The sequence below is a fragment of the Heteronotia binoei genome, chromosome 11 (assembly GCF_032191835.1).
Source record: "Heteronotia binoei isolate CCM8104 ecotype False Entrance Well chromosome 11, APGP_CSIRO_Hbin_v1, whole genome shotgun sequence".
Taxonomy (NCBI): Eukaryota; Metazoa; Chordata; class Lepidosauria; order Squamata; family Gekkonidae; genus Heteronotia; species Heteronotia binoei.
This window is the reverse complement of record NC_083233.1, coordinates 82,623,857-82,646,936: the sequence shown is the minus strand read 5'-3', so window position 1 is coordinate 82,646,936 and position 23,080 is coordinate 82,623,857. Positions and strand designations below refer to the sequence as shown.

General features: G+C 50.9%; 1 protein-coding gene across 1 annotated transcript in view; it reads right to left on the bottom strand.

Moving 5' to 3' along the window:
• The window catches only part of UBE3B (ubiquitin protein ligase E3B), a 40,807-nt gene that overhangs the window by 3,563 nt on the left and 14,164 nt on the right, over positions 1-23,080 (bottom strand). The window contains 15 exon segments of the mRNA XM_060249502.1: positions 170-262; positions 1,688-1,799; positions 3,056-3,238; positions 5,167-5,225; positions 8,051-8,116; positions 8,985-9,122; positions 9,221-9,331; positions 9,703-9,879; positions 12,017-12,136; positions 12,496-12,595; positions 13,784-13,898; positions 14,294-14,412; positions 15,169-15,340; positions 20,754-20,921; positions 22,731-22,900. Of these exon segments, the coding sequence (XP_060105485.1) occupies positions 170-262; positions 1,688-1,799; positions 3,056-3,238; positions 5,167-5,225; positions 8,051-8,116; positions 8,985-9,122; positions 9,221-9,331; positions 9,703-9,879; positions 12,017-12,136; positions 12,496-12,595; positions 13,784-13,898; positions 14,294-14,412; positions 15,169-15,340; positions 20,754-20,921; positions 22,731-22,900 (1,903 nt within the window).

Below are 23,080 nucleotides of genomic sequence, written 5' to 3'. Positions count from 1 at the left end.
CCTAGTCCTGGGTTCCCACGCCCTGCCCCCCCAAACATCTCAACAACTCTTGTCCTTTTCAAGGAGGACAGGAGAAAGGTTCTCGGCCACTCTGAAAGCTCACCGAGACTAAAGGGTGGGTGAGTATCATTGCCCCTCACTGCCACGGCCCAAACCCACGGCCCCCTACCTGATCGTCTGAGACCTCCACGCAGCGGATGGAGAAGGGAGGCTTGAGGTAAGCGAAGCCCAAGAGTGGCGGCCTGGAACAGCTGGTGACAAACTGAAAGCAACAGAGAGAAACGGTCACCAAGAGAGGACTGGGGGCTAGAAGCAGGCAGAGGGTGCCATGAAAGAGCTCTAGCCGAGACCCCTAAGAGCTGCTGCCCTGATAGAAGATGATGATATTGGATTTATATCCCGCCCTCCACTCCGAAGAGTCTCAGAGCGGCTCACAATCTCCTTTCCCTTCCTCCCCCACAACAGATACCCTGTGAGGTAAATGAAGATACTGGATTTATATCCTGCCCTCCACTCCGAAGAGTCTCAGAGCAGCTCACAATCTCCTTTCCCTTCCTCCCCCACAACAGACACCCTGTGAGGTAAATGAAGATATTGGATTTATATCCTGCCCTCCACTCCGAAGAGTCTCAGAGAGGCTCACAATCTCCTTTCCCTTCCTCCACCACAACAGACACCCTGTGAGGTAGATGAAGATATTGGATTTATATCCCGCCCTCCACTCCGAAGAGTCTCAGAGCGGCTCACAATCTCCTTTCCCTTCCTCCCCCACAACGGACACCCTGTGAGGTGGGTGGGGCTGAGAGGGTTCTCACAGCAGCTGCCCTTTCAAGGACAACCTCTGCCAGAGCTCTGGCTGACCCAAGACCATTCTAGCAACTGCAAGTGGAGAAGTGGGGAATCAAACCTGGTTCTCCCAGATAAAGAGTCCGCACACTTAACCACTACATCAAACTGGTTCTCTTCCCATTATGATGATGATGATGATATTGGATTTATATCCCACCCTCCACTCCAAATCTCAGAGTCTCAGAGTGGCTCACAATCTCCTTTCCCTTCCTCCTCCACAACAGACACCCTGTGAGGTGGGTGGGGATGAGAGAGCTCTCACAGCAGTTGCCCTTTCAAGGACAATCTCTGCCAGAGCTATGGCTGACTCAAGGCCATTCCAGCAGGTGCAAGGGGAGGAATGGAGAAGAAGAACACTGCAGATTTATATCCTGCCCTTTTCTCTGAATCAGAGTCTCAGAGTGGCTCATAATTTCCTTTATCTTCCTCCCCCACAACAGACACCCTGTGAGATGGGTGGGGCTGAGAGGTCTCTCACAGCAGCTGCCCTTTCAAGGACAGCTCTGCAAGAGCTATGGCTGACCAAAGGCCATTCCAGCAGCTGCAAGTGGAAGAGTGGGGAATCAAACCCGGTTCTCCCAGATAAGAGTCCACATGCTTCACCACCACACCAAACTGTCTCTCCAAAGATAGACCAAAGATCTGACTTGGCATGCCACAACTCTGTATTCACACATCCCCTCCTCTCTGACTCCCATCCTCATTGCTGGAGAACAAGGAATACAAGCAAAGCACTGACTTTGCTAAGGGAGAACTCAAAAGCTTTCCCGTGGGGAGACGAAACCAGTAGCCAAAAATTTAAGGCCTGATACGCGCACACCTGCGCCACCCCCTGTACCTTGAGAAACATGGCTCTTTCATCAGGGCTGAAGTCGTTGGCAAGGATGTCCCACAGCCAGATGATGACTCTGTGGCTGCCGTGGAAGCCCCCGTAGTACACCGTGTGTTTCCTGGGAAAGGACAGATGGGAAGCCAAAAGGGCAGGGGCGCCTGGCTGCCCCTCGAAGCCTGCAGCCAGAAGAAGCCCCAAGCCACACGCAACCCACTGCCGGCTGTGCAGCACGGCTACGACGCAGAATCACGGAGTTGGAAGGGGCCTCCAGGGCTATCTAGTCCAGGGGTCCCCAACCTTTCTGGTCCCAGGGACTGGCCCCAGGTCTGGCCTGTCCACAGCGGCCCCAAGGCCAACAGCATGGGGGCACCATATCTACTCCCCACCCCCTCCTCTGCCCCCCCCCCAGCGGAACCTCCTCCTCCTCGCATATTCAGCTTTCAAAAAGGGACTGGGGGGCCCAGCGCGGGGGTCTGCCTCCAGCAGCAGAACCCCCTAGTGCCGGCCCTGCCCCCCCCCGTGGTGCCTCCTTCCCCCCTCCATTCGTACGAGTGAAAGCCCAGAGAAGGTGGCGGTGAAGCGATCCACGGTTCTTTAAAGCCCAACCGCTCCCCGTCGATCAGACAATCGATGGAAAAACCGTGGCAGCCGTGCGAGTGACCGGCTGAAAAAGCTACACTACCTTTTGCCTCGTTTCCATTTCCTTCCCATGCCCAGGAAGGAAGTGGAAACAAGGCAAAAGGTAGTGTAGCTTTTTCAGCCACTTGCTTGCACTTCTGCCTCGGTTTTTCTATTAATCGTCTGATCGACAGGGAGCGATCGGCCCTTAAAGAGCCGTGGATCGCTTCACCACCACCTTCCCCAGGCTTTCACTCGTACGAACGGAGAGGGAGGAGGAGACACTGCGGGATCGGGTGGGCGGCGAGGCTGCGTGTCGCTGCTGAGGGAGCAGGGCAACTGGGCTGTGCGGCCCAGTTGCCAACATGCCACAGACCGGTACCGGTCTGCGGCCCAGGGGCTGGGGACCCCTGATCTAGTCCAACCCCCTGCACAATGCAGGAAACTCACAAACACCTCCCCCTAAATTCACAGGATCCTCACTGCTGCCAGATGGCCATCTAGCCTCTCTTTAAAAACCTCCAAGGAAGGAGAGCTGCTCTGCCCGTCTAGGAGGCCAGCTGGCCCTCCTAGCCAAGCACTGCCCACCCACAATGGGAAAGGGAACGCCTCCCTCTAACTGAACTGGAATGGGGACCCTCTGCCCAGAGCCACGTGGTGCTGGCCGAACCCTCTTGCGTCTGGCACTCGATATGTCCCACGGCCAGCCAGGAGGGCCGCGCCACCCCCTCCAGCATTCACTTCACCCTTCCTTACTTCAGGTCTTCCAGATCGATCTCGGCATTGTCCCCCGAGATCAGGCGCTGCAGCTCCGGGGCGGAGAACATGCGGATCCATTCCGGCTTGATGATGGATCGGAAGCCGCTGATGAAGGCAGCCGTCTGGTTTTTGATCTGGGTGTGCATCCGGAAGTGGGCCATGAGGTGGATGTAGCTGATCCTGGGGGGCAGAAGGGGGGGGGGAGAAAGTCAGGCTGGGGACCCTGCCGCACAGAGGCTTGGGGCTCAAAACGCCACCCCCAGGAAGAAGCACTACCGGCTCATCCTGAGCAGATGCAGATGCAAAGACCCAGAAAGATTACAGAGCGGAGCAAACACATGGAGGGTTGAGGATCACTGGCGTGCAACCCCTTTCCCCCCCGCCGCCCCCCACTCATATGCACACAATGGTCAGGATCCAAAAGAAGTGCGTGACCGACAAAAGGAAATAGTTCTTTACACAAAAATGTGGAATTCACTGTGAGAGGAAGTCCAAATAGCCACAGGAACAGACAGTTCAAAAAGCAGATCAAAATAGATTATCGGAGGCTACGTCTGTCAATGGCTACTAGGTGACTGAGGGGAATCTCCATGTCCAGAGGCAGTCAACCTTTGACTCCCAGAGCCAGGAGGCAACATCGGAGGAAGGCCTCAGCCTCTCTGCCCTGTTGTTGGTCCACCAGAGGAACTGGGTGCCCACTGTGTGAGACAGGAGGCTGGACTAGATGGACCTTCACTGGTCTGACCCAGCAGGGCTCTTCTGATGTTCTTCTCAGGGGAAGGCCTTGGTCTCTCTACCCTGTTGTTGGCCCTCCAGAGGAACTGGTTGGCTGCTGTGTGAGACAGGAGGCTGGACTAGATGGACCCTCACTGGACTGATCCAGCAGGGCTCTTCTGATGTTCTTCTCAGGAGAAGGCCTTGACCTCTCTGCCCTGTTGTTGGTCAACCAGTCCTCCTGGAGGGCCAACAAAATTCTAAATTCTAAATAAATAAATAAATAAATAAAAATCCCGTCTCACACAGAGGCCAACCAGTTCCTCTGGAGGGCCAACAACAGGGCAGAGAGACTGAGGCCTTCCTCCGAAGTTGCCTCACTGTGTGAGACAGGAGGCTGGACTAGATGGACCCTCCCTGGTCTGATCTATCAGGGCTCTTCTTGTGTTCTTATGACTAGTTCTGCAATGACCAAGAGGGCTTTAATCTGGCATTTATAAAAAAGACAGCCTGGTGTAGTGGTTAGTGCTTTCGTTTAGGACCAGGGAGACCTAGGTTTGAACTCCCTCTCTGCCATAAAGTTCAGTGGGTGATTCTGGGCCAACCTATCTAACCTATACCTCACTAGGTGGTTGAGAGGATAACACAGTATCATAGAGTTGGAAGGGACCTCTCGTCCAACCCCCTGCACAATGCGGGAAACTCACAAATACCTCCCCCCCACACACACATACCCAGTGGCCCCTGTTCCATGGCCAGAAGATGGCAAGAATGGAGACAGATCAGGTATCGTGAGACGCTCCGTGCCTGAGATGGAGGGGAGTTTCCTCAAGTGTCTATGATGGGGGGTAGGGCGGGGGGGCAAAGGAATCTGCTGCACAGGGCACTCAGGTGCTTAGGAATTCCCACAGCAACTCTGCATCTCAGCCTTTCCTGGGTTCTGCTTCTCACAAAGTGTCACAAAACCAAAACATGGGAGAAGCAGGAACCTCCTTGCAAACCACAGTCTGGGCACGAGACTCCAAAGCGTGGGAAAATGAGCCACTCTGCAAGCAAGTCGCTATGTTCCAGCCTGCTCCTAAACCCAAGCCATGCTGGGTGGTGCCCATGTGCACACGAGCGATGCAAACCGCACTGCTTTCCTTTCATTTACTGAAAAAGTCCTCTATGGCCTTTCTTTGCATGAACCAAGTGTGTGGTTATTCATGCAGGAGCGCTATTCTAGCTCTCCCCACCCCCCATCGGAAACAGAGATGAACCAATCGCTGTCCTGTTTTCAGACTGTCCCAATTAGGTCTCTGACTGCACCAGTCTCTCTAGGGTCACCGGGAAGGTCAGAGTGAGCCAGGAAGCCCCAAAGGGCAGGCGCCAAGGGGGTGGTTGTCACTCCTTACTTGTTCTCATTGGTAACAGGCATGGTTTTCCCTCCGGGAACAAGTTCATGGCAAACCAGCTGGGGAAACGGAACAAAAAGTCAGATGGACAGACAGACAAGGCATTGCTCCCTGTGAAAGATTGTCCCCCGGGGTGCCAGCCACAGTTTATTCTTTCCCGCGCTCACAGAGGCCTAACCCTTACTCCATCCCGGATGCTTCAGTGTTGTTTTACTTTGTTTGTAGGGAGAAGCAGTAGAAAATGCACCTTGTACATATGCAGAAGCACATCTGCTTTACAGGGGTAGTGTACAAGCCCCTGAGGGAGGAGTCTGTGGGCCTGTATCAATGGAACATCCTTTCCTCCCCAGGGGTGGGATGGGAGAAGATGATGATGATATTGGATTTATATCCCGCCCTCCACTCCGAAGAGTCTCAGAGCGGCTGACAATCTCCTTTCCCTTCCTCCCCCACAACAGACACCCTGTGAGGTAGATGAAGATACTGGATTTATATCCCGCCCTCCACTCCGAAGAGTCTCAGAGCGGCTCACAATCTCCTTTCTCTTCCTCCCCCACAACAGACACCCTGTGAGGTGGGTGGGGCTGGAGAGGGCTCCCACAGCAGCTGCCCTTTCAAGGACAACCTCTGCCAGAGCTATGGCTGACCCAAGGCCATGCTAGCAGGTGCAAGTGAAGGAGTGGGGAATCAAACCCGATTCTCCCAGATGAAGATATTGGATTTATATCCCACCCTCCACTCCAAAGAGTCTCAGAGCGGCTCACAATCTCCTTTACCTTCCCCCCCCCCACCCAACAGACACCCTGTGAGGTAGAAGAAGATATTGGATTTATATCCTGCCCTCCACTCCGAAGAGTCTCAGAGTGGCTCACAATCTCTTTTACCTTCCCCCCCCCCACAACAGACACCCTGTGAGGTGGGTGGGGCTGAGAAGGATCTCACAGCAGCTGCCCTTTCAAGGACAACCTCTGCCAGAACTATGGCTGACCCAAGGCCATGCTAGCAGCTGCACGTGGAGGAGTGGGGAATCAAACCCGGTTCTCCCAGATGAAGATATTGGATTTATATCCCACCCTCCACTCCAAAGAGTCTCAGAGCGGCTCACAATCTCCTATATCTTCTCCGCCCACAACAGACACCCTGTGAGGTGGGTGGGGCTGAGAGGGCTCTCACAGTAGCTGCCCTTTCAAGGACAACCTCTGCCAGAGCTCTGGCTGACCCAAGGCCATTTCAGCAGCTGCACGTGGAGGAGTGGGGAATCCAACCCGGTTCTCCCAGATAAGAGAGCTCTGGCTGACCCAAGGCCATTCCAGCAGCTGCAAGTGGAGGAGTAGGGAATCAAACCCTGTTCTCCCAGATAAGAGAGCTCTGGCTGACCCAAGGCCATTCCAGCAGCTGCAAGTGGAGGAGTAGGGAATCAAACCCGGTTCTCCCAGATAAGAGAGCTCTGGCTGACCCAAGGCCATTCCAGCAGCTGCACGTGGAGGAGTGGGGAATCCAACCCGGTTCTCTCAGATAAGAGAGCTCTGGCTGACCCAAGGCCATTCCAGCAGCTGCAAGTGGAGGAGTAGGGAATCAAACCCGGTTCTCCCAGATAAGAGAGCTCTGGCTGACCCAAGGCCATTCCAGCAGCTGCACGTGGAGGAGTGGGGAATCCAACCCGGTTCTCCCAGATAAGAGAGCTCTGGCTGACCCAAGGCCATTCCAGCAGCTGCACGTGGAGGAGTGGGGAATCAAACCTGGTTCTCCCAGATAAGAGAGCTCTGGCTGACCCAAGGCCATTCCAGCAGGTGCAAGTGGAGGAGGGGGGAATCAAACCCGGTTCTCCCAGATAAGAGAGCTCTGGCTGACCCAAGGCCATTCCAGCAGGTGCAAGTGGAGGAGTAGGGAATCAAACCCGGTTCTCCCAGATAAGAGAGCTCTGGCTGACCCAAGGCCATTCCAGCAGCTGCACGTGGAGGAGTGGGGAATCCAACCCGGTTCTCCCAGATAAGAGAGCTCTGGCTGACCCAAGGCCATTCCAGCAGCTGCAAGTGGAGGAGTGGGGAATCAAACCCAGTTCTCCCAGATAAGAGAGCTCTGGCTGACCCAAGGCCATTCCAGCAGCTGCAAGTAGAGGAGTGGGGAATCAAACCCAGTTCTCCCAGATAAGAGAGCTCTGGTTGACCCAAGGGCATTCCAGCAGCTGCAAGTGGAGGAGTGGGGAATCAAACCCGGTTCTCCCAGATAAGAGAGCGATGGCTGACCCAAGGCCATTCTAGCAGGTGAAAGTGGAGGAGTGGGGAATCAAACCCGGTTCTCCCAGAAAACAGAGCCATGGCTGACCCAAGGCCATTCCAGTACGTGCAAGTGGAGGAGTGGGGAATCCAACCTGGTTCTCCCAGATAAGAGAGCTCTGGCTGACCCAAGGCCATTCCAGCAGGTCAAGTGGAGAAGTGGGGAATCAAACCTGGTTCTCCCAGATAAGAGTCCGCACACTTAACCACTACACCAAAGTGGCTCCCTATTAGAGCTATGGCTGACCCAAGGCCATTCCAGCAGCTGCAAGTGGAGGAGTGGGGAATCAAACTGGTTCTCCCAGATAAGAGTCTGCACACTTCACCACTACCCCAAACTGGCTCTCTCTCTTCTCTGCAGGAGAATTCAAAGCAGAATGATGGTCAGAGATAGAGAGTGGCCATTTTTAAAAGTCAACCCCCTATTAACCAAAGAGACAGCAGCAGCCCAGCGGGAGACAAAGCATTCGCTGTGCCCTGCCCTGCCCTCTGGGCTGGCCCGCTTCTCTCTCCACGACAGCCCTGGCAAGGAGGGAAACTGAGAATCAGATGGCACTTGAGAAACTATGCTGGACTATTTGGAGACTGAAAGAAAGGGGATCACCTACCTGGCCCATCACGTCTTCATCATAGGAGAGCGTCAGGCCCAAATCGCTGGTGTCCCCATCGTAACGCTAAAGGGGGGAGGAGAGAAGGGGTCAGTCTCCGGCAGCCTTTGCGGCTCATCATCAATGCGCCAGGGCTGCACAGACTTCTGCACCCAAGGCCCCTGGAAATCTGCACCCACCGAAAGCTGAACTAGCCCGCGGGCACGAGGAGTGAAGCTGCAGTGGGCACCTGCAAAGCGGCAACCAGGTGTGTCAGGGGGAGTCCTGAAGCCTCCCCAGCCCTGGAAACCTCACTCAGCACCTCCTCAGCCTCTAGAACTGCACCCCCAGCTTTTAAACCCGGCCCACTCTAAATGAGAAGGGCTGAGGCCCGTGGTGGGCTGGGCTTCGTTACTATGCTGTCAAGCCACAGCTGCCTTACGGCAACCCTTCCAGGCAACATTCAGAGGCGGTTTGCCATTGGCTGCCTCTGCCTCCCAGACCTGGTATTCCTTGGAGATCTCCCATCCAAATACTGACTAGGGCTGACCCTGCTTCGCTTCCCAGATCTGAGGAGATTGGGCCAGCCAGGTCAGGGCCTGAGCGTTAGACACAATAAGATTGCCTCTGCTTCTCTGGTACATCTGCACAGAGAGATCACCACTGCCTTTGCAGCTACTTTTGCTTTTCTGGGACCGGTCACGCTGAAGCACAACTCCCAGTCTGCCAGTTTCTTTTGCTTACAGAGTCCATCAATCCTGGCCAGAAACACCCGATTCCAGTTCCTCTGCAGGAAAATAGCAGAGCGAAAGGGGCCACGCACGCAAAGGCCCTGCAAAGGGCTGTTTGCTACACTCCTGGCTACATCAGCCCTAGCAGGCAGGAAGCAGTTGAGGGACTCTTTAGAGACATTTCCCTGCAGCCCCAACTGAACCACAACCAGCTGCAACCGAACCTTGATGGAGGTGAGGTTTTTGTAGAACTCTGAATCCAGCGAGGGAAGTTCATCCACTGAGCTGTAGAAGATGCTGTGGTGGTGGCCGAGCAGCTGGCTCAGGAAGAAAGACGCAAAAGGGACGTCCACGACGATCCCCTAGGCATTGGGGGAGAGACGCAGCCATTTAATAGGGATTGTGGACGGCAGAGACCGCGCCACATACTCAAAACCCGCAGGCGATGCCCTCGTCTGACCTCGTAGACAGCTTTTCCCAGCATCTTCCCCACAAACTCAAAGAGCTGGAGGTAGTTCTCATGGATGTAGGATGTCGGGGAGGGATACAGCCTTTCGTCACCACTGGTGGTCTACAGAAACAAAGCCAAGAAAGAAAGAGGAGAGAGCAATACAGGCCAGTCACTGAATACGTGCAGCATGACACATACTGTACGTTTTGCTGCGCAGAGCTGGTACCTGTAAAACGGAGCTGTTCCGCCAAGCCTTTGGATGAGGCGGCAGGCATCTGCTTGTTAGATCAGTCGGCCTCCCCTGTGGTGCCACACTGTGCGACCACACTACTGCACCATCCTACTATATCATTCTGTTGGACCATCCTGCTGTACTACTAACTCACAACTGTAACTGATTTTATTGTAATTTATTGTGATTTTACTACTATCTATATTGATGCACTCCGCCCTGAGCCCCCATGGGGGAATGGGCGGAATAATAATAATACCTTAAAAAGGTTGAGGGCGGGGTCAAAGACCTTCTTGATAATCTCCTCCAGGAACTCTTTGAAGACCCCGTCTTGGTCGATCCCCGCCTCGTCCACCCCCAGGTCGTTCACGAACTTCACCCGGATCACCCCTTTCATGGCATTCTGGGAGAGCTGCCGCAGCTGTTCATAGCCGTCCTGGGGAGGGGAAAAGGGCTTGGAAACGTCACAGGGCCAAAAAGGCAGAGTCAGAGACCCGCTCGTTGCTGAACTCTGCACAATGACGGTTCTGCCCGTCTGCGGGCTTCAAATGTCAAGTTACCAATTCTCCTTCAATAATTATAACTCTCCATGTGTTTGGATAAGCATATATTGTAAGGTAGGATGAGATACACAGACACTGACCCGCAGTCAGTGTCAAAACTGGCACACAGCAATACAGGTTCAGGTTATATACTCTTGAAGGGTCTTTAGAAGCACACCTTAGTTTAGGGCGGAAGACAGTTCAAACTTAATGGCTACAAATCACACACACACTCACTACCAAGCATTCTACAAAACCTCCCGGGAGGGAAGCCGTGGCCTTGGTACCACGCAGGTTCCCAGCTCCTAGGAGGCAAGCAGGTTACGTTTCGATTCTGCAGCAGACTAAGCATTCGACCCATACATTCCGCAGGCTACAGAAAACAGAAACAGATAACAGCGAGGAACTTGACATAAAAGGCCACCTCCCTTGGTTGCCCCTGGCAAGTAAGGAGTCTCCTCAGGCCACAAGGAAGGGATGCCTTCCCACAGCTGGCTCATTAAGGCCACCAGTGTCTACAGTGGGTACATGGGAGGAGGCAGACAAATGAATACATGTGTGGGCTAATCATTCTTGTGAAAGCAGAAGGCAAAAGTCTTGTTGCCAAGAAAAAGAAACCATCTCACTTGGATGGAAGCAGCAGCCACTGAACTCTTCAACATCATAGCAAATTAATTGTGGGCAAAATTAAAGACATCTAAACAATAAATATATCCCTGAAAATCTGAAGTACGTAAGAAAACATTTAATAGCAGTATCTCTTATGGCCGCAAAAGTACTGACAGCTCAGTTTTGGAAGAATAAAGAGTCCTTCCATAACTCACTGGTTTGGGAAAGAAGGTAGCATAGTACATACTGAAGTGAGTTTTACATGTTTTTATGTATTTTATATGTATTTTATTGTATAATTATAATTATCAATGTATTATTAATGTATTTTAAATTGAGTTGTTAGTTTTTGTGTTGTAAGCCGCCCTGAGCCCGCCTCGGTGGGGTAGGGCGGGATATAAATCGAATAAAATAAAATAAAATAAAATAAAAACTGTGGGAATTTGTTTTCACAGACAAGGTTTCAGAAAAGATTCAGCTGGTATAAGCTTCTCATTTTTATTATAAAATTTATGAGAAAATAAGTCTCCTTTTTTAGAAGGAGTGCATTAGAATGTAACTTGCCAGAATTGGCTATTCCCTAAGCGGTACAGAAGTATAGCTCTATTTTGAAGCAAATGAAAAAAATGTACTGTAAGACTTTTGTCAATTTTGTTTTGAAAGATGTTTTGCTGTTACATAAGAACATAAGAGAAGCCATGTTGGATGAGGCCAATGGCCCATCCAGTCCAACACTCTGTATCACACAGTGGCCAAAATATATATATATATATACATACACACACACACATATACATATAAATATACATACATACATACATACATACATACATATATAAACACACACACACTGTGGCTAATAGCCACTGATGGACCTCTGCTCCATATTTTTATCCAATCCCCTCTTAAAGCTGGCTATGCTTGTAGCTGCCACCACCTCCTGTGGCAGTGAATTCCATGTGTTAATCACCCTTTGAGTGAAGAAGTACTTCCTTTTATCCATTCTAACCCGGCTGCTCAGCAATTTCATTGAATGCCCCCGAGTTCTCGTACTGTGAGAAAGGGAGAAAAGTACTTCTTTCTCTACCTTCTCCATCCCATGCATAATCCTGTCAACCTCTATCCTGTCACCCCACAGTCAACGTTTCTGTTACGACTTGTTATTTTATTAAAAATGAAAACAAAGAGTTAACGCTGTAGATTAAACAAAGTATTTTTACTCCACATGTTGCTTGGGTTAGAGTTTGGCTTTAAAAGCCCGCCGCTCGTTCCGGAAGAGAAAAACCTTTGTTCTCCCTGCTCCCCCACTTCGGCTTTTCTGCGTCCTTCTCCCATCCACGCTGAGTGAGTTTCAGGCTGACAAAGCACGGAGAAGAGCAGGCTCCCCACCCCCACGAAGCAGCTCTGTCTCCCGCCCCTCACCTCCAGCATGCGTGACCGGCGGATGGTGATATGCGTGACGTGAGGCGAGGCAGAGCTGGTTTCCACCAGCCCCAGCTTCTCCTTCTCTTTGGTCACCATGTTCCGGAAGAGCAGAACCCGCTGCAGTTGCCAAGACAGAGAGAGAGAGAGAGAGAGATGTCCCTTAGCAGTGCCATCTCTAAGCACAACACGCCTGCAAAGATGGCCTTTCCACCGGCCACTTCACGGGGATGGATCCAGTCTCCCTGGAGCGTCTCCAGAGCCCTTACATCAGCCAATCGCAGAAGAGGACAACTCTCCGATCCATGCAGGGCCAGGTTTATGCAAACAGGGAGGTTTTCTGACTATGCAAACAGTTTTCTTTAAAATTGCAATTTAAAAACTTAATTTAAAAACAATCAGTTCCCTATCCTGAGCTGGCGTTTGCCTCGGTCCCTCCTTTCCCCCCACCTTCTCCTGCTCGCCCCTCTCCCACTTACGTTTTTGTGGGGGATGACGTGGGGGGTGTACTGAAGAACCAGCTGAGCTCGTTTCCGGTCTTTATCGAGTTCCTGGAAGAGCAAGCTTGGTTTGAGGTCCCTGGAACAAGAACAGCAGGAAGTGATTCCAGACCCCCACACTGTGAGAACTGCCCCGAGTCTGCCAGGAGTTGGGAATGCGAGGAAGGCAGCTTCGGGTACAGCAAAGCCCTGCATGGATGGCGCGGGGCTGTCTCACCTCTGCCAATGACTCAGCTCTTGCCTCAGACATGTCACTTGCCTCCAGCCACATCTTCTCCCCCTCTGAAAAACTTCAGCTGGGATGGGAAGAAGCCTACAAAGGACTGACCTTCGGAAGACAGCAGGGGGGCTGGAAAGAACGGCCCTTTCAATCTTGCTTAATAAGGCACCTCTTTATTAGAGCTACTGCAGAGGGCTGGTTCTCCAGCCAAGCCACGCCAGCCATTGCTGCGGGCAAAACAATGAGGATCCGTAAGAGCTCAGCTTGTCCTGTGACACCAGCAGCACAAGAAATGACTAGCATCCCCTCCGGGGCTGTCATGGTCCTGGGCCGAGCAAGGCCTGCAGGCCCCAGGGAAGCCTGCTTAGGAGTTACTGGGAAAAGCCTACATCTCCCAGGATCCCTTCTGATTGGGTAGCAAGGGGTTTGGAGGGAAACAGGCCCAGAGAAGGGTGGAGCCTGGGAAGAGATTTTATAAAGGCCGAGTCAGGAAGTGGGTGTTCTTTCCCTGGAAGGCTTAGCTGGAAGCAGGCTGTAGCCTGGAGAGCTGGAAGCAGGGGAGAGACCCTTACCCAAGGGGGTAAGTGCTGGTTAGAGTAGGGACTGTAAGACAGCCGCGTTAGGGCATTTGTTTATTTTCCCTTCACCCTTTTACTGGTTGATGCACCTTGTTAATTTATATTGCACTGAAATAAACCCTTTTTGTTGTTGTTCACTCTGCCTGGTCCTCACGCCCATTATTTGGCTTAGCTAATGGAGGCCTGAAGGGCTTGGGAGGAAACTCTGGGCCTTCTCAAGGGGAACCCTTACCCCAGAGTGATGGCAGCAATTTGGTAAGACCCCTTTGAGTCGTGACAGGGGCTCGTGCAGCCAGGGGATGGGCCCAGGCCAAGCTCGTGCAGCTCCACAGGCCCCACAGGTGACAGGCACACCTTCCTTGACAGGACAGAGTTGCTCGATCCAGCCATTCAGTGGCACAATTCAGCCATTGTCTGACTGCAGAGCAGCCGCATTTTACGAGTCTTCGCGCTAGACCCAGATGCTCACCTGCGTAGCCAGTGGTCCTCCGGAGCAAAACGCCGGCGGCAGTCCCTCTCGTACAAGACCATCAGCCAGCCGTGAACGGAATGGAACAGCTCCAACGTCTCTCCTTTGGCGCTCTCTGGGGCAGGGAGAGGAAAAGAGGGTGCTGCGAATAGAGCGACTGGCTTCAGGAAACTTGCCCCAGAGAACCACCCCCCTCCTGACCTGTGGGATGAAGCCTAGGAGAAAGAAGCTATATCCCCATCTTTAGATCTGGCCTTAACTAAAGCCAGTGTGGAACGGTTCACTAGGAGAAGGAAGACCTGGGTTCAGATCTCCAGTATGCCATGGAAGTTAACTGGATGATGTTGGGGAGGGGCAGGGGTGCAATCACGCTCTCTCAGGCTAACCCACCACCCAGGGCTATAATGAGGGTATAAACTGGAAGGAAGAGGAAATGATGCTGTAAACTGCTTTGGGCTCTTGTTAGGGAGAAAAACAGTATAAATGTCTAAATAAAGACAATGAGCTTACCCACAATCCCATCCCAGATCATCTTAAACACAAAAGAATTCAGGAAAGAGGAGATGGTAACGAGCTCTTCTAGTTTGAAAGAGACCTGCTCTTCATAGACTTCGATGTCGTCAAGAATCCTGAGAGGGGTAGGGGAGAGAAGAAGAAGATATTGGATTCATATCCCACCTTCTACTCTGAACCTCAGAGTGGCTCACAATCTTCTTTATCTTCTTCCCCCACAACAGACACCCTGTGAGGTAGGTGGGGCTGAGAGAGCTCTTATAGCAGCTGCCCTTTCAAGGACAACTCCTGCGAGAGCTATGGCTGACCCAAAGCCATTCCAGCAGCTGCAAGTGGAGGAGTGGGGAATCAAACCCGGTTCTCCCAGATAACAGTCCACGCACTTCACCACTACACCAAACTGGAAGGGAAGGACCAAGTTTCTCAGGCCCAGCAGGGAAGAGGACTGCAACACCAGACTAAAAACTGAGAGGTGCATCACCCTCTCCAACCAAAACCTGATGCTTCCCCCTCCATCTATCATTTCACCCCACACCTGCCCACCTTGGCAGGAGCTGGCTAATGGCAGAGGAGATGGCCACAAAGCAACCTTTCTTTTTCAGGGATCACTTTGGTCACACATGAAATCTGATGCCCGAGGGAAGCCGGCAGTCTTTCCCTCCACCCTTTTGTGGGGGACACCATCGAGGAAGCCCTGCTCCCCATCTTTGCCAGACTCTCTCCAAGGGCATGCACAGCAGGGCACCAGCTACCAGTCTGACCTTCTGGGCAGACTCCTTCACCCAGAGGCAGCCTGGCCAGTCCCCCGGCTCTCAGCCTCCCTCAATCCCAGATTTAGAAGAGCCCAGTTCTCTCGCTCGCCGACAACCTACGTGATGAGATGGCGGGAGCAGTCGCAGAAGAGCATCAGCATAGCCAGAAGCCGCTTGGACTCCTCTGTGTCATTGTTCAAGCACTCCAGGAAGAGCTTGAGGCCTCCCTGGGGCCCCAGTTCACAGATGAATGCCCACAGTTTGGGCAAGAGGTCGTCCAGGTAGGTCAGGCCTACAAGGAAGGAAAGGAGAGAGACATAACATAGAACCATAGAGTTGGAAGGGACTTCCAGGGTCATCTAGTCCAACCCCCTGCTCAATGCAAGAAACTCACAAACACCTCCCCCTAAATTCACAGAATCTTCATCGCTGTCAGATGGCCATCTAGCCCCTGTTGAAAAACCTCCAAGGAAGGAGAGCCCACCACCTCCCGAGGAAGCCTGTTCCACTGAGGAATCGCTCTAACGGTCAGGCAGTTCATAGAATCACAGAGTTGGAAGGGACCTCCAGGGGCATCTAGTCCAACCCCCTGCACAAGGCAGGAAACTCACCATCACCTCCCCCTAAATTCACAGGATCCTCATTTCTGTCAGATAGCCACCTAGCCTCTGTTGAAAAACCTAGAAGAGAAGGGACCTACAGGGTCATCTAGTCCAACCCCCTGCACAAGGCAGGAAACTGGAGGGCGGAGCGAAATTAACAGGATCCTCATTGCTGTCAGACGACCATCTAGCTTCTGTCTAAAAACCTCCAAAGAAGGAGAGCCCACCACCTCCCAAGGAGGAAGCCTGTTCCACTGAGGAATCTCTCTAACAGGCAGTTCATAGAATCACAGAGTTGGAAGGGACCTCCATGGGCATCTCCATGGGCATATGTTCCCCAGAGAGCACTGAGATCCAGCTCTCAAAATCTTTTAACAATCCCTGGGCCAAGAGAGGCTAGATTGAAGACAACCAGGGAGCAAGCCTTCTCAGCAATGGCCCCTCGATGGTGGAATCAACTTCCAGAGATGGTGCGAGCCCTGCGGGACCTGAACCAATTCCGCAGGGCTTGCAAAACATTTCTTTTTCAGCTTGCTTTTAAGACAGAACCTGGCTAAACTGATTTGTAGCCATCTAGCCATCTTATGTATGATTATGACGTATAGTATTTTATAGCACCTATTTTATCTATTTTTAACTAATTTATTTATGTAATTGATTGTATTTAAAATTGTTGTTTATATTGTTTTATTTGAATCATGGAATTCCATGTCTGTGAGCCACCCTGAGCCCGCCTTTGGCGGGGGAGGGCAGGATACAAAAATAAAGTTATTATTATTATTATTAGTCCAACCCCCTGCACAAGGCAGGAAATGAACCTCACTCTAAATCTGAAATGTGCTCGCAACATTAAACAACTTCCCCTCCCCTAAAAAGAAGTCAGTTCTGCACCATACCACAAAGCATAATCTGGCATAAAACACATCAATGGTGCTGATGGAGCTGCCCAAAAGAACCAACAGATGTAAGCCCAACAACCCTCGTTGGGAGAGTCAGTTTGGTGTAATGGTGAAGTGTGAGGTCTCTTATCTGCGAGTCCACACACTTAACCACTTCTCTACATACACCTGCTGATGTGACCTTGGGTCAGCCACAAGTTCTCTCAAGTGTAGTGAACAAAGAACAGCGACGTAATATAAAGCTGCAAAAAACTGTGGAAAAATAACAAAAGACTGAAAATTATTTCAAAAATATATGTGATTACTCAAATGCCTCTTAAACAACATAAAATTCCAAAAAAAGGCAAATGTGCAAGAGAACAAGTTTACACCGTCCTTTCAGTTAATCCAGTTGAGGCTGGGTGAGTGGGCGTCAACGTTGCAGATGAGCTTCAATGTGGCCAAGTGCAAAGTAATGCACATTGGGGCCAAGAATCCCAGCTACAAATACAAGTTGATGGTGTGTGAACTGGCAGAGACTGACCAAGAGAGAGATCTTGGGGTTGTGGTAGATAACTCACTGAAAATGTCAAGGCAGTGTGCGTTTGCAATAAAAAAGACCAATGCCATGCTGGAAATTATTAAGGAGAGCCAGTTTGGTGTAGTGGTTAAGTGTGTGGACTCTTATCTGGGAGAACCGGGTTTGATTCCCCACTCCTCCACTTGCAGCTGCTGGCATGGCCTTGGGTCAGCCATAGCTCTGGCAGAGGTTGTCCTTGAAAGGGCAGCTGCTGTGAGAGCCCTCTCCAGCGCCACCTACCTCACAGGGTGTCTGTTGTGGGGGAGGAAGGAAAAGAAGATGGTGAGTCACTCTGAGACTCTGAAATTTAGAGTGGAGGGCAGGATATAAATCCAATATCTTCTTCTACCTCACAGGGTGTCTGTTGTGGGGGAGGAAGGTAGAGGAGATTGTGAGCCTCTCTGAGACTCTTTGGAGTGGAGGGCGGAATATAAATCCAATATCTTCTTCTTCTATTAGGAAGGGAATTGAAAACAAATCAGCCAGTATCATAATGCCCCTGTATAAATCGATGCTGCGGTCTCATTTGGAATACTGTGTACAATTCTGGTCACTGCACCTCAAAAAGGATATTATAGCACTGGAAAAAGTTCAGAAAAGGGCAACTAGAATGATTAATGGTTTGGAACACTTTCCCTATGAAGAAAGGTTGAAACGCTTGGGGCTCTTTAGCTTGGAGAAATGTCGACTGCAGGGTGACATGATAGAGGTTTACACAATTATGCATGGGATGGAGAAAGTAGAGAAAGAAGTACTTTTCTCCCTTTCTCACAAGAACTCATGGGCATTCAATGAAATTGCTGAGCAGTCAGATTAAAACAGATAAAAGGAAGTACTTCTTCACCCAAAGGGTGATTAACATGTGGAATTCACTGCCACAGGAGGTGGTGGCAGCTACAAGCATAGCCAGCTTCAAGAAGGGATTGGATAAAAATATGGAGCAGAGGTTCATCAGTGGTTATTAGCCACAGTGTGTGTGTGTGTGTGTTTGTGTATTGGCCACCGTGTGACACAGAGTGTTGGACTGGATGGGCCATTGGCTGATCCAACATGGCTTCTCTTATGTTCTTAATCATGTCAGTTTCAGTTCATCATGTCAGTTCAAGCACTCCATGACTATTCACCTGGCTCCGTAAGAACATAAGAGAAGCCATGTTGGATCAGGCCAACGGCCCATCAAGTCCAACACTCTGTGTCACACAGTGGCAAAAAATTTTATATACACACATACACTGTGGCTAATAGCCACTGATGGACCTGTGCTCCATATTTTTATCTAAACCCCTCTTGAAGGTGGCTATACTTGTGGCCGCCACCACCTCCTGTGGCAGTGAATTCCGTGGGAAGAATAAGTGCCAGTGCTGACCAGAAAACTTTTCTGCAGAGCTAGTGCTATAAGAAATGCTTTCTCTGTATGTTGATGAGTGGGAAACGTCTCTTAGATAAAGGAAAGTGAAACAGTATTACAGGCAGCTTTACTATTAGTAGCTGTGAAAACCCACTGAATTTAAAATTGCTTTTAAAAGATGGAAGTTTTAATAGAACACCTGCAACAGAAGAAACAACTTTGAAAAACTAAAACCATCTGTGCTTGAGATCTGGTCGGCACTGGCACTTTAGTCTTCCCGCGGAGCCGGGTGAAGAGTCACTGAGCGCTTCAAGTCTGAACTGAATGATGGACTGAAACTGACATGATGAACTGACAGGACGGTGTAAACTTGTTCTCTTGCACATTTGCCTTTTTTGGAAGTTATAGTGATATTAATGATTATATTGTTTAAGAGGCAGTGGAGTAATCACATATATTTTTGAAATAATTTTCAGTCTTTTTCGTTATTTTTCCACAGTTTTTTGCGGCTTTATATTACGCTACAAGTTCTCTCAAGGCTGTCCTGCTCAAGAGCAGTTCTGGGAGATCTCTCTCAGTCCCACCTACCCCACCGGGGTCTAATGTTCTGAGAAGATCTACAAACAGCCTTTACTGGACTGACACTAGAGATACACCCAGAAAAGGCTGGGGGGGTTCCCTGGGCTGGGGGCCTCCTGCAGGCAACGAACTGCTTCACAGAACATAAGAAATGGGCTGAGGAAAATGGTCCTTTTACACTTTCCTCCCTATGAAGAAAGGTTGAAATGCTTAGGGCTCTTTAGTTTGGAGAAACGTCGACTGAGGGGTGACATGATAGAGGTTTACAAGATAATGCATGGGATGGAGAAAGTAGAGAAAGAAGTCCTTTTCTCCCTTTCTCACAATACAAGAACTCATGGGCATTTGATGAAATTGCTGAGCAGACAGGTTAAAACGGATAAAAGGAAGTACTTCTTCACCCAAAGGGTGATTAACATGTGGAATTCACTGCCACAGGAGGTGGTGGCGGCCACAAGCATGGCCACCTTCAAGAGGGGGTTAGATAAAAATATGGAGCAGAGGTGCATCAGTGGCTATTAGCCACAGTGTGTATGTGTGTGTGTGTGTATAAATATATTATATATATATTTGGCCGCTGTGTGACACAGAATGTTGGACTGGATGGCCATTGGCCTGATCCAACATGGCTTCTCTTATGTTCTTATGAGATGAATGAGGTTACTATTTTTTATTATTATTATTTATTATATTTGATGAATCGCCCTATCCTGGCCAGCACCAGGGTCAGAGCGATGTACAACAGTAAAATCAGTTACATTAAATCTATCTATATATATATAAAATCAATTTCATTAAAAATTACAAACCCTGATGGAGTCTTTAAAGTGCTCTTAGTCAGTTATGGGATCACGTCAGGGTTGGAGGGTTCCCCCCAAGAGGGGGAGGGGAGGAAAAAGGTGCCAAGATGGCCACCGTCGCTGTCCTCATGCAAAGGCTTGGTGGAACATCTCTGCCTTACAGGCCCTGCGAAACTGTAAAAGATCCCGCAGGGATGGATGCGGAAGCACATGGGCGAGTCGCGGGTCATGAGTTTATCCCCTGCCCCAGCCAAAGCCTGGCTCCCAAAGCCCTTATCCACAGTGAATCGGCATTCAGTTTTTAAAACTTTGGAGGGGATCCTCAGCCAGGGGGAGGGAGGGCAGGGCTGTTTCCTCCTCGGCAGTTCCAGGCCTTGCTTGCGCTGTGTGGCTGCTGCTGCTCCACGAAAACACGGAAAATGGTACCGAGCGCAGATTTCAGCAACCCAAGAAGCATCACTTTTATTTTAAAAAATGAGCACGAGTGGCAAGCCGTCAAGCCCGAAATCAGCAGGAGGAACGAGGGACAAGGAGAATGTCTGCGCACGGAGGCAGGACCAGACCACTGGCCCCTCCCAATCCCAGATGCTGCCCACAAACGGCCCCAATGGCAGGGCTTTTTTTGAACAGGAACGCAGCTCCGACTGGCTTGGCATCAGGGGGTGTCGCCTAATATGCAAATGAGTTCTGGCTGGGCTTTCCCTACAAAATACCGTGTGAAACAATGGTGATGTGAGGGGGTGTGGCCTAATATGCACCTAAGTTCCTGCTGGGCTTTTTCTACCCCAAAAGCCCTGCCCGACGGTATCCTCACAGCTGCTCCCGTGGCTCAGCTCCGCTCCGCTTCCCTTCTGCCTTAGCAAGACCACCCCCTCCCTCCCTCCCCACCCACCCAACCTGCCTCTCCCTCCCACGCACCTGTCAGGATCTGCAGCCGGATCTGGGTGAGAGTGGTGAGGGCCATCTGGTAGAGGACGCAGACGCTGCAGACCTTCTGCACCTCCGCCGAGTCCACCCTCTTGCCGCCAACGGGCTTCAGGATGTTGCGGACAGATGCCGATTTCTGGAAGGCGCGCTTGAAGAGGCCTGGCGGGAAACAGCAAAGGAAGGTCAGGCGCTTCCTGGGGAGGATTGCCCAAGGCCAGGCTGTTTAAGAGGCTGGGTGAGGGAAGCGCGTGCGTGGACAGGGGTTGGTCAGGGACTGTCCCTTCACCCCTCAGGCTCCGAGTCCCAGCCCCAACCAGGCACAGGCTTTGCAATACGCAAAGGCCAACCCCCCCCCCCCCCCATTCCCACACGGCCAGGGGATGCTTTGCTGGTTCTCAGCATAATACAACATACAAAGAGTATCACGGCAGAAAAGAACAAGGAAACAAAAAGCAAAAAGCCCCACGTGAAAACCAGCTTCTATGAACCTATGAAGCTGCCTTGTACTGAATCAGACCCCCCTCGGTCCATCAAAGTCAGTATTGTCTTCTCAGACTGGCAGCGGCTCTCCAGGGTCTCAAGCTGAGGATTTTCACACCTACTTGCCTGGACCCTTTTGAGTTGGAGCTGCCAGGGATTGAACCTGGGACCTGCTGCTTCCCAAGCAGATGCTCTGCCACTGAGCCACCGTCCCTCCCATACACATGAACCTATGAAGCTGCCGTGTACTGAATCAGACCCTCTTTGGTCCATCAAAGTCAGTTTTGTCTACTCAGACTGGCAGCAGCTCTCCAGGGTCTCAAGCTGAGGTTTTTCATGCCTGTTTGCCTGGAGATGCCGGGGATTGAACCTGGGACCTTCTGCTTCCCAAGCAGATGCTCAACCACTGAGCCACCGTCCCTCCCCTAACTGGCAGCGGCTCTCCAGGGTCTCAAGCTGAAGTTTTTCACGCCTACTTGCCTGGACCCTTTTTAGTTGGAGATGCCGGGGATTGAATCTGGGACCTTCTGCTTGCCAAGCAGATGCTCTACCACTGAGCCACAGCCCCATTCATGGCTCTCCAGGGTCTCCAGCTGAGGTTTTTCACACCTACTTGCCTGGACCCTTTTTAGTTGGAGAAGCCGGGGATTGAACCTGGGACCTTCTGCTTACCAAGCAGATGCTCTACCACTGAGCCACCGTCCCTCCCCAAATCAAATTACACAACAAGAAAAACCATTCATATATAAATAATTGCATTTAACCCACATATATGACTTTCATCAAAACAACCATAATGCTGAGTCCTTAGAACAAAAGGAAGCATTAACACCGAGAGTTCTTTTCCTTTATACGGTAAAATTGTCCAGCTTTTCCATGTAATCCTGGTGTGATATTCCAAATGATGTCTCTCAATGGATGCAGCCAAATGATTCAATTTTCGAAGAGGAAAGGGACAAGGTTGTACTAATACCCTTGTTTCGCAGAAGCTTTTTTAAGCTACAAAAAAAATCTCTTGGCAGAGAACTTCTTCAAGCTTCTTCAACAAGGGTATTAGCACAACCTTGTCCCTTTCCTCTTTGAAAATTGAATCATTTGGCTGCATCCATTGAGAGACATTCATCATTTGGAATATCCCACCAGGATTGCATGGAAGAGTTGGACAATTTTACCGTATAAAGGAAAAGAACTCTCGGCGTTAATGCTTCCTTTTGTTCTAAGGACTGAGAATTATGGTTGTTTTGACGAAAGCAATATATGTGGGTTAAATGCAATTATTTCTATATGAATGGTTTTTCTTGTTGTGTAATTGGATATAGAAGCTGGTTTTCCCGTGGTTCTCAGCATAAAGCAGGCAGGGCCTGCATGTCGCCTCTTGGTACAGCTGGAAGTCGGCGCGAGGCCTCCCCAAGGCCAGGCCTTTTAGCCCCAGCCTAGAAGTCAAGAGAGTCGAGGAGCACAGCCCAGAAGCGGAACTGGTGGACTGACTTTTCATGGGCAGGCTGTTCTGCGGGGAGGTGGGGGGCGCTGCCGGGTGAGCCGCCTCCAGGTTCTCCAGGAGCTTCTTGCTGAGGACGTCACTGAAGAGGATGCGGATGAGGTGGACCCCCCAGAGGTGCTGCAGCTGCTTGGTGAGGAGGGGCATCGACTCGTTCAAGCTAGGAAAAGGAAACGAGGCGGGTGAGGGACCGCGAGACCCTGCTTGCTGAAGGCTGCAGCGGAAAACCAGCCTGGAGGTGATGAAACAGCAAAAGAAGCCTGAAATGCTCTGACTAGGAGGAGGGCTGAACCCGGGGAAGAAGGTTCCTGTTCCTTTTGACTTTTGGCAGTGGTGGAAA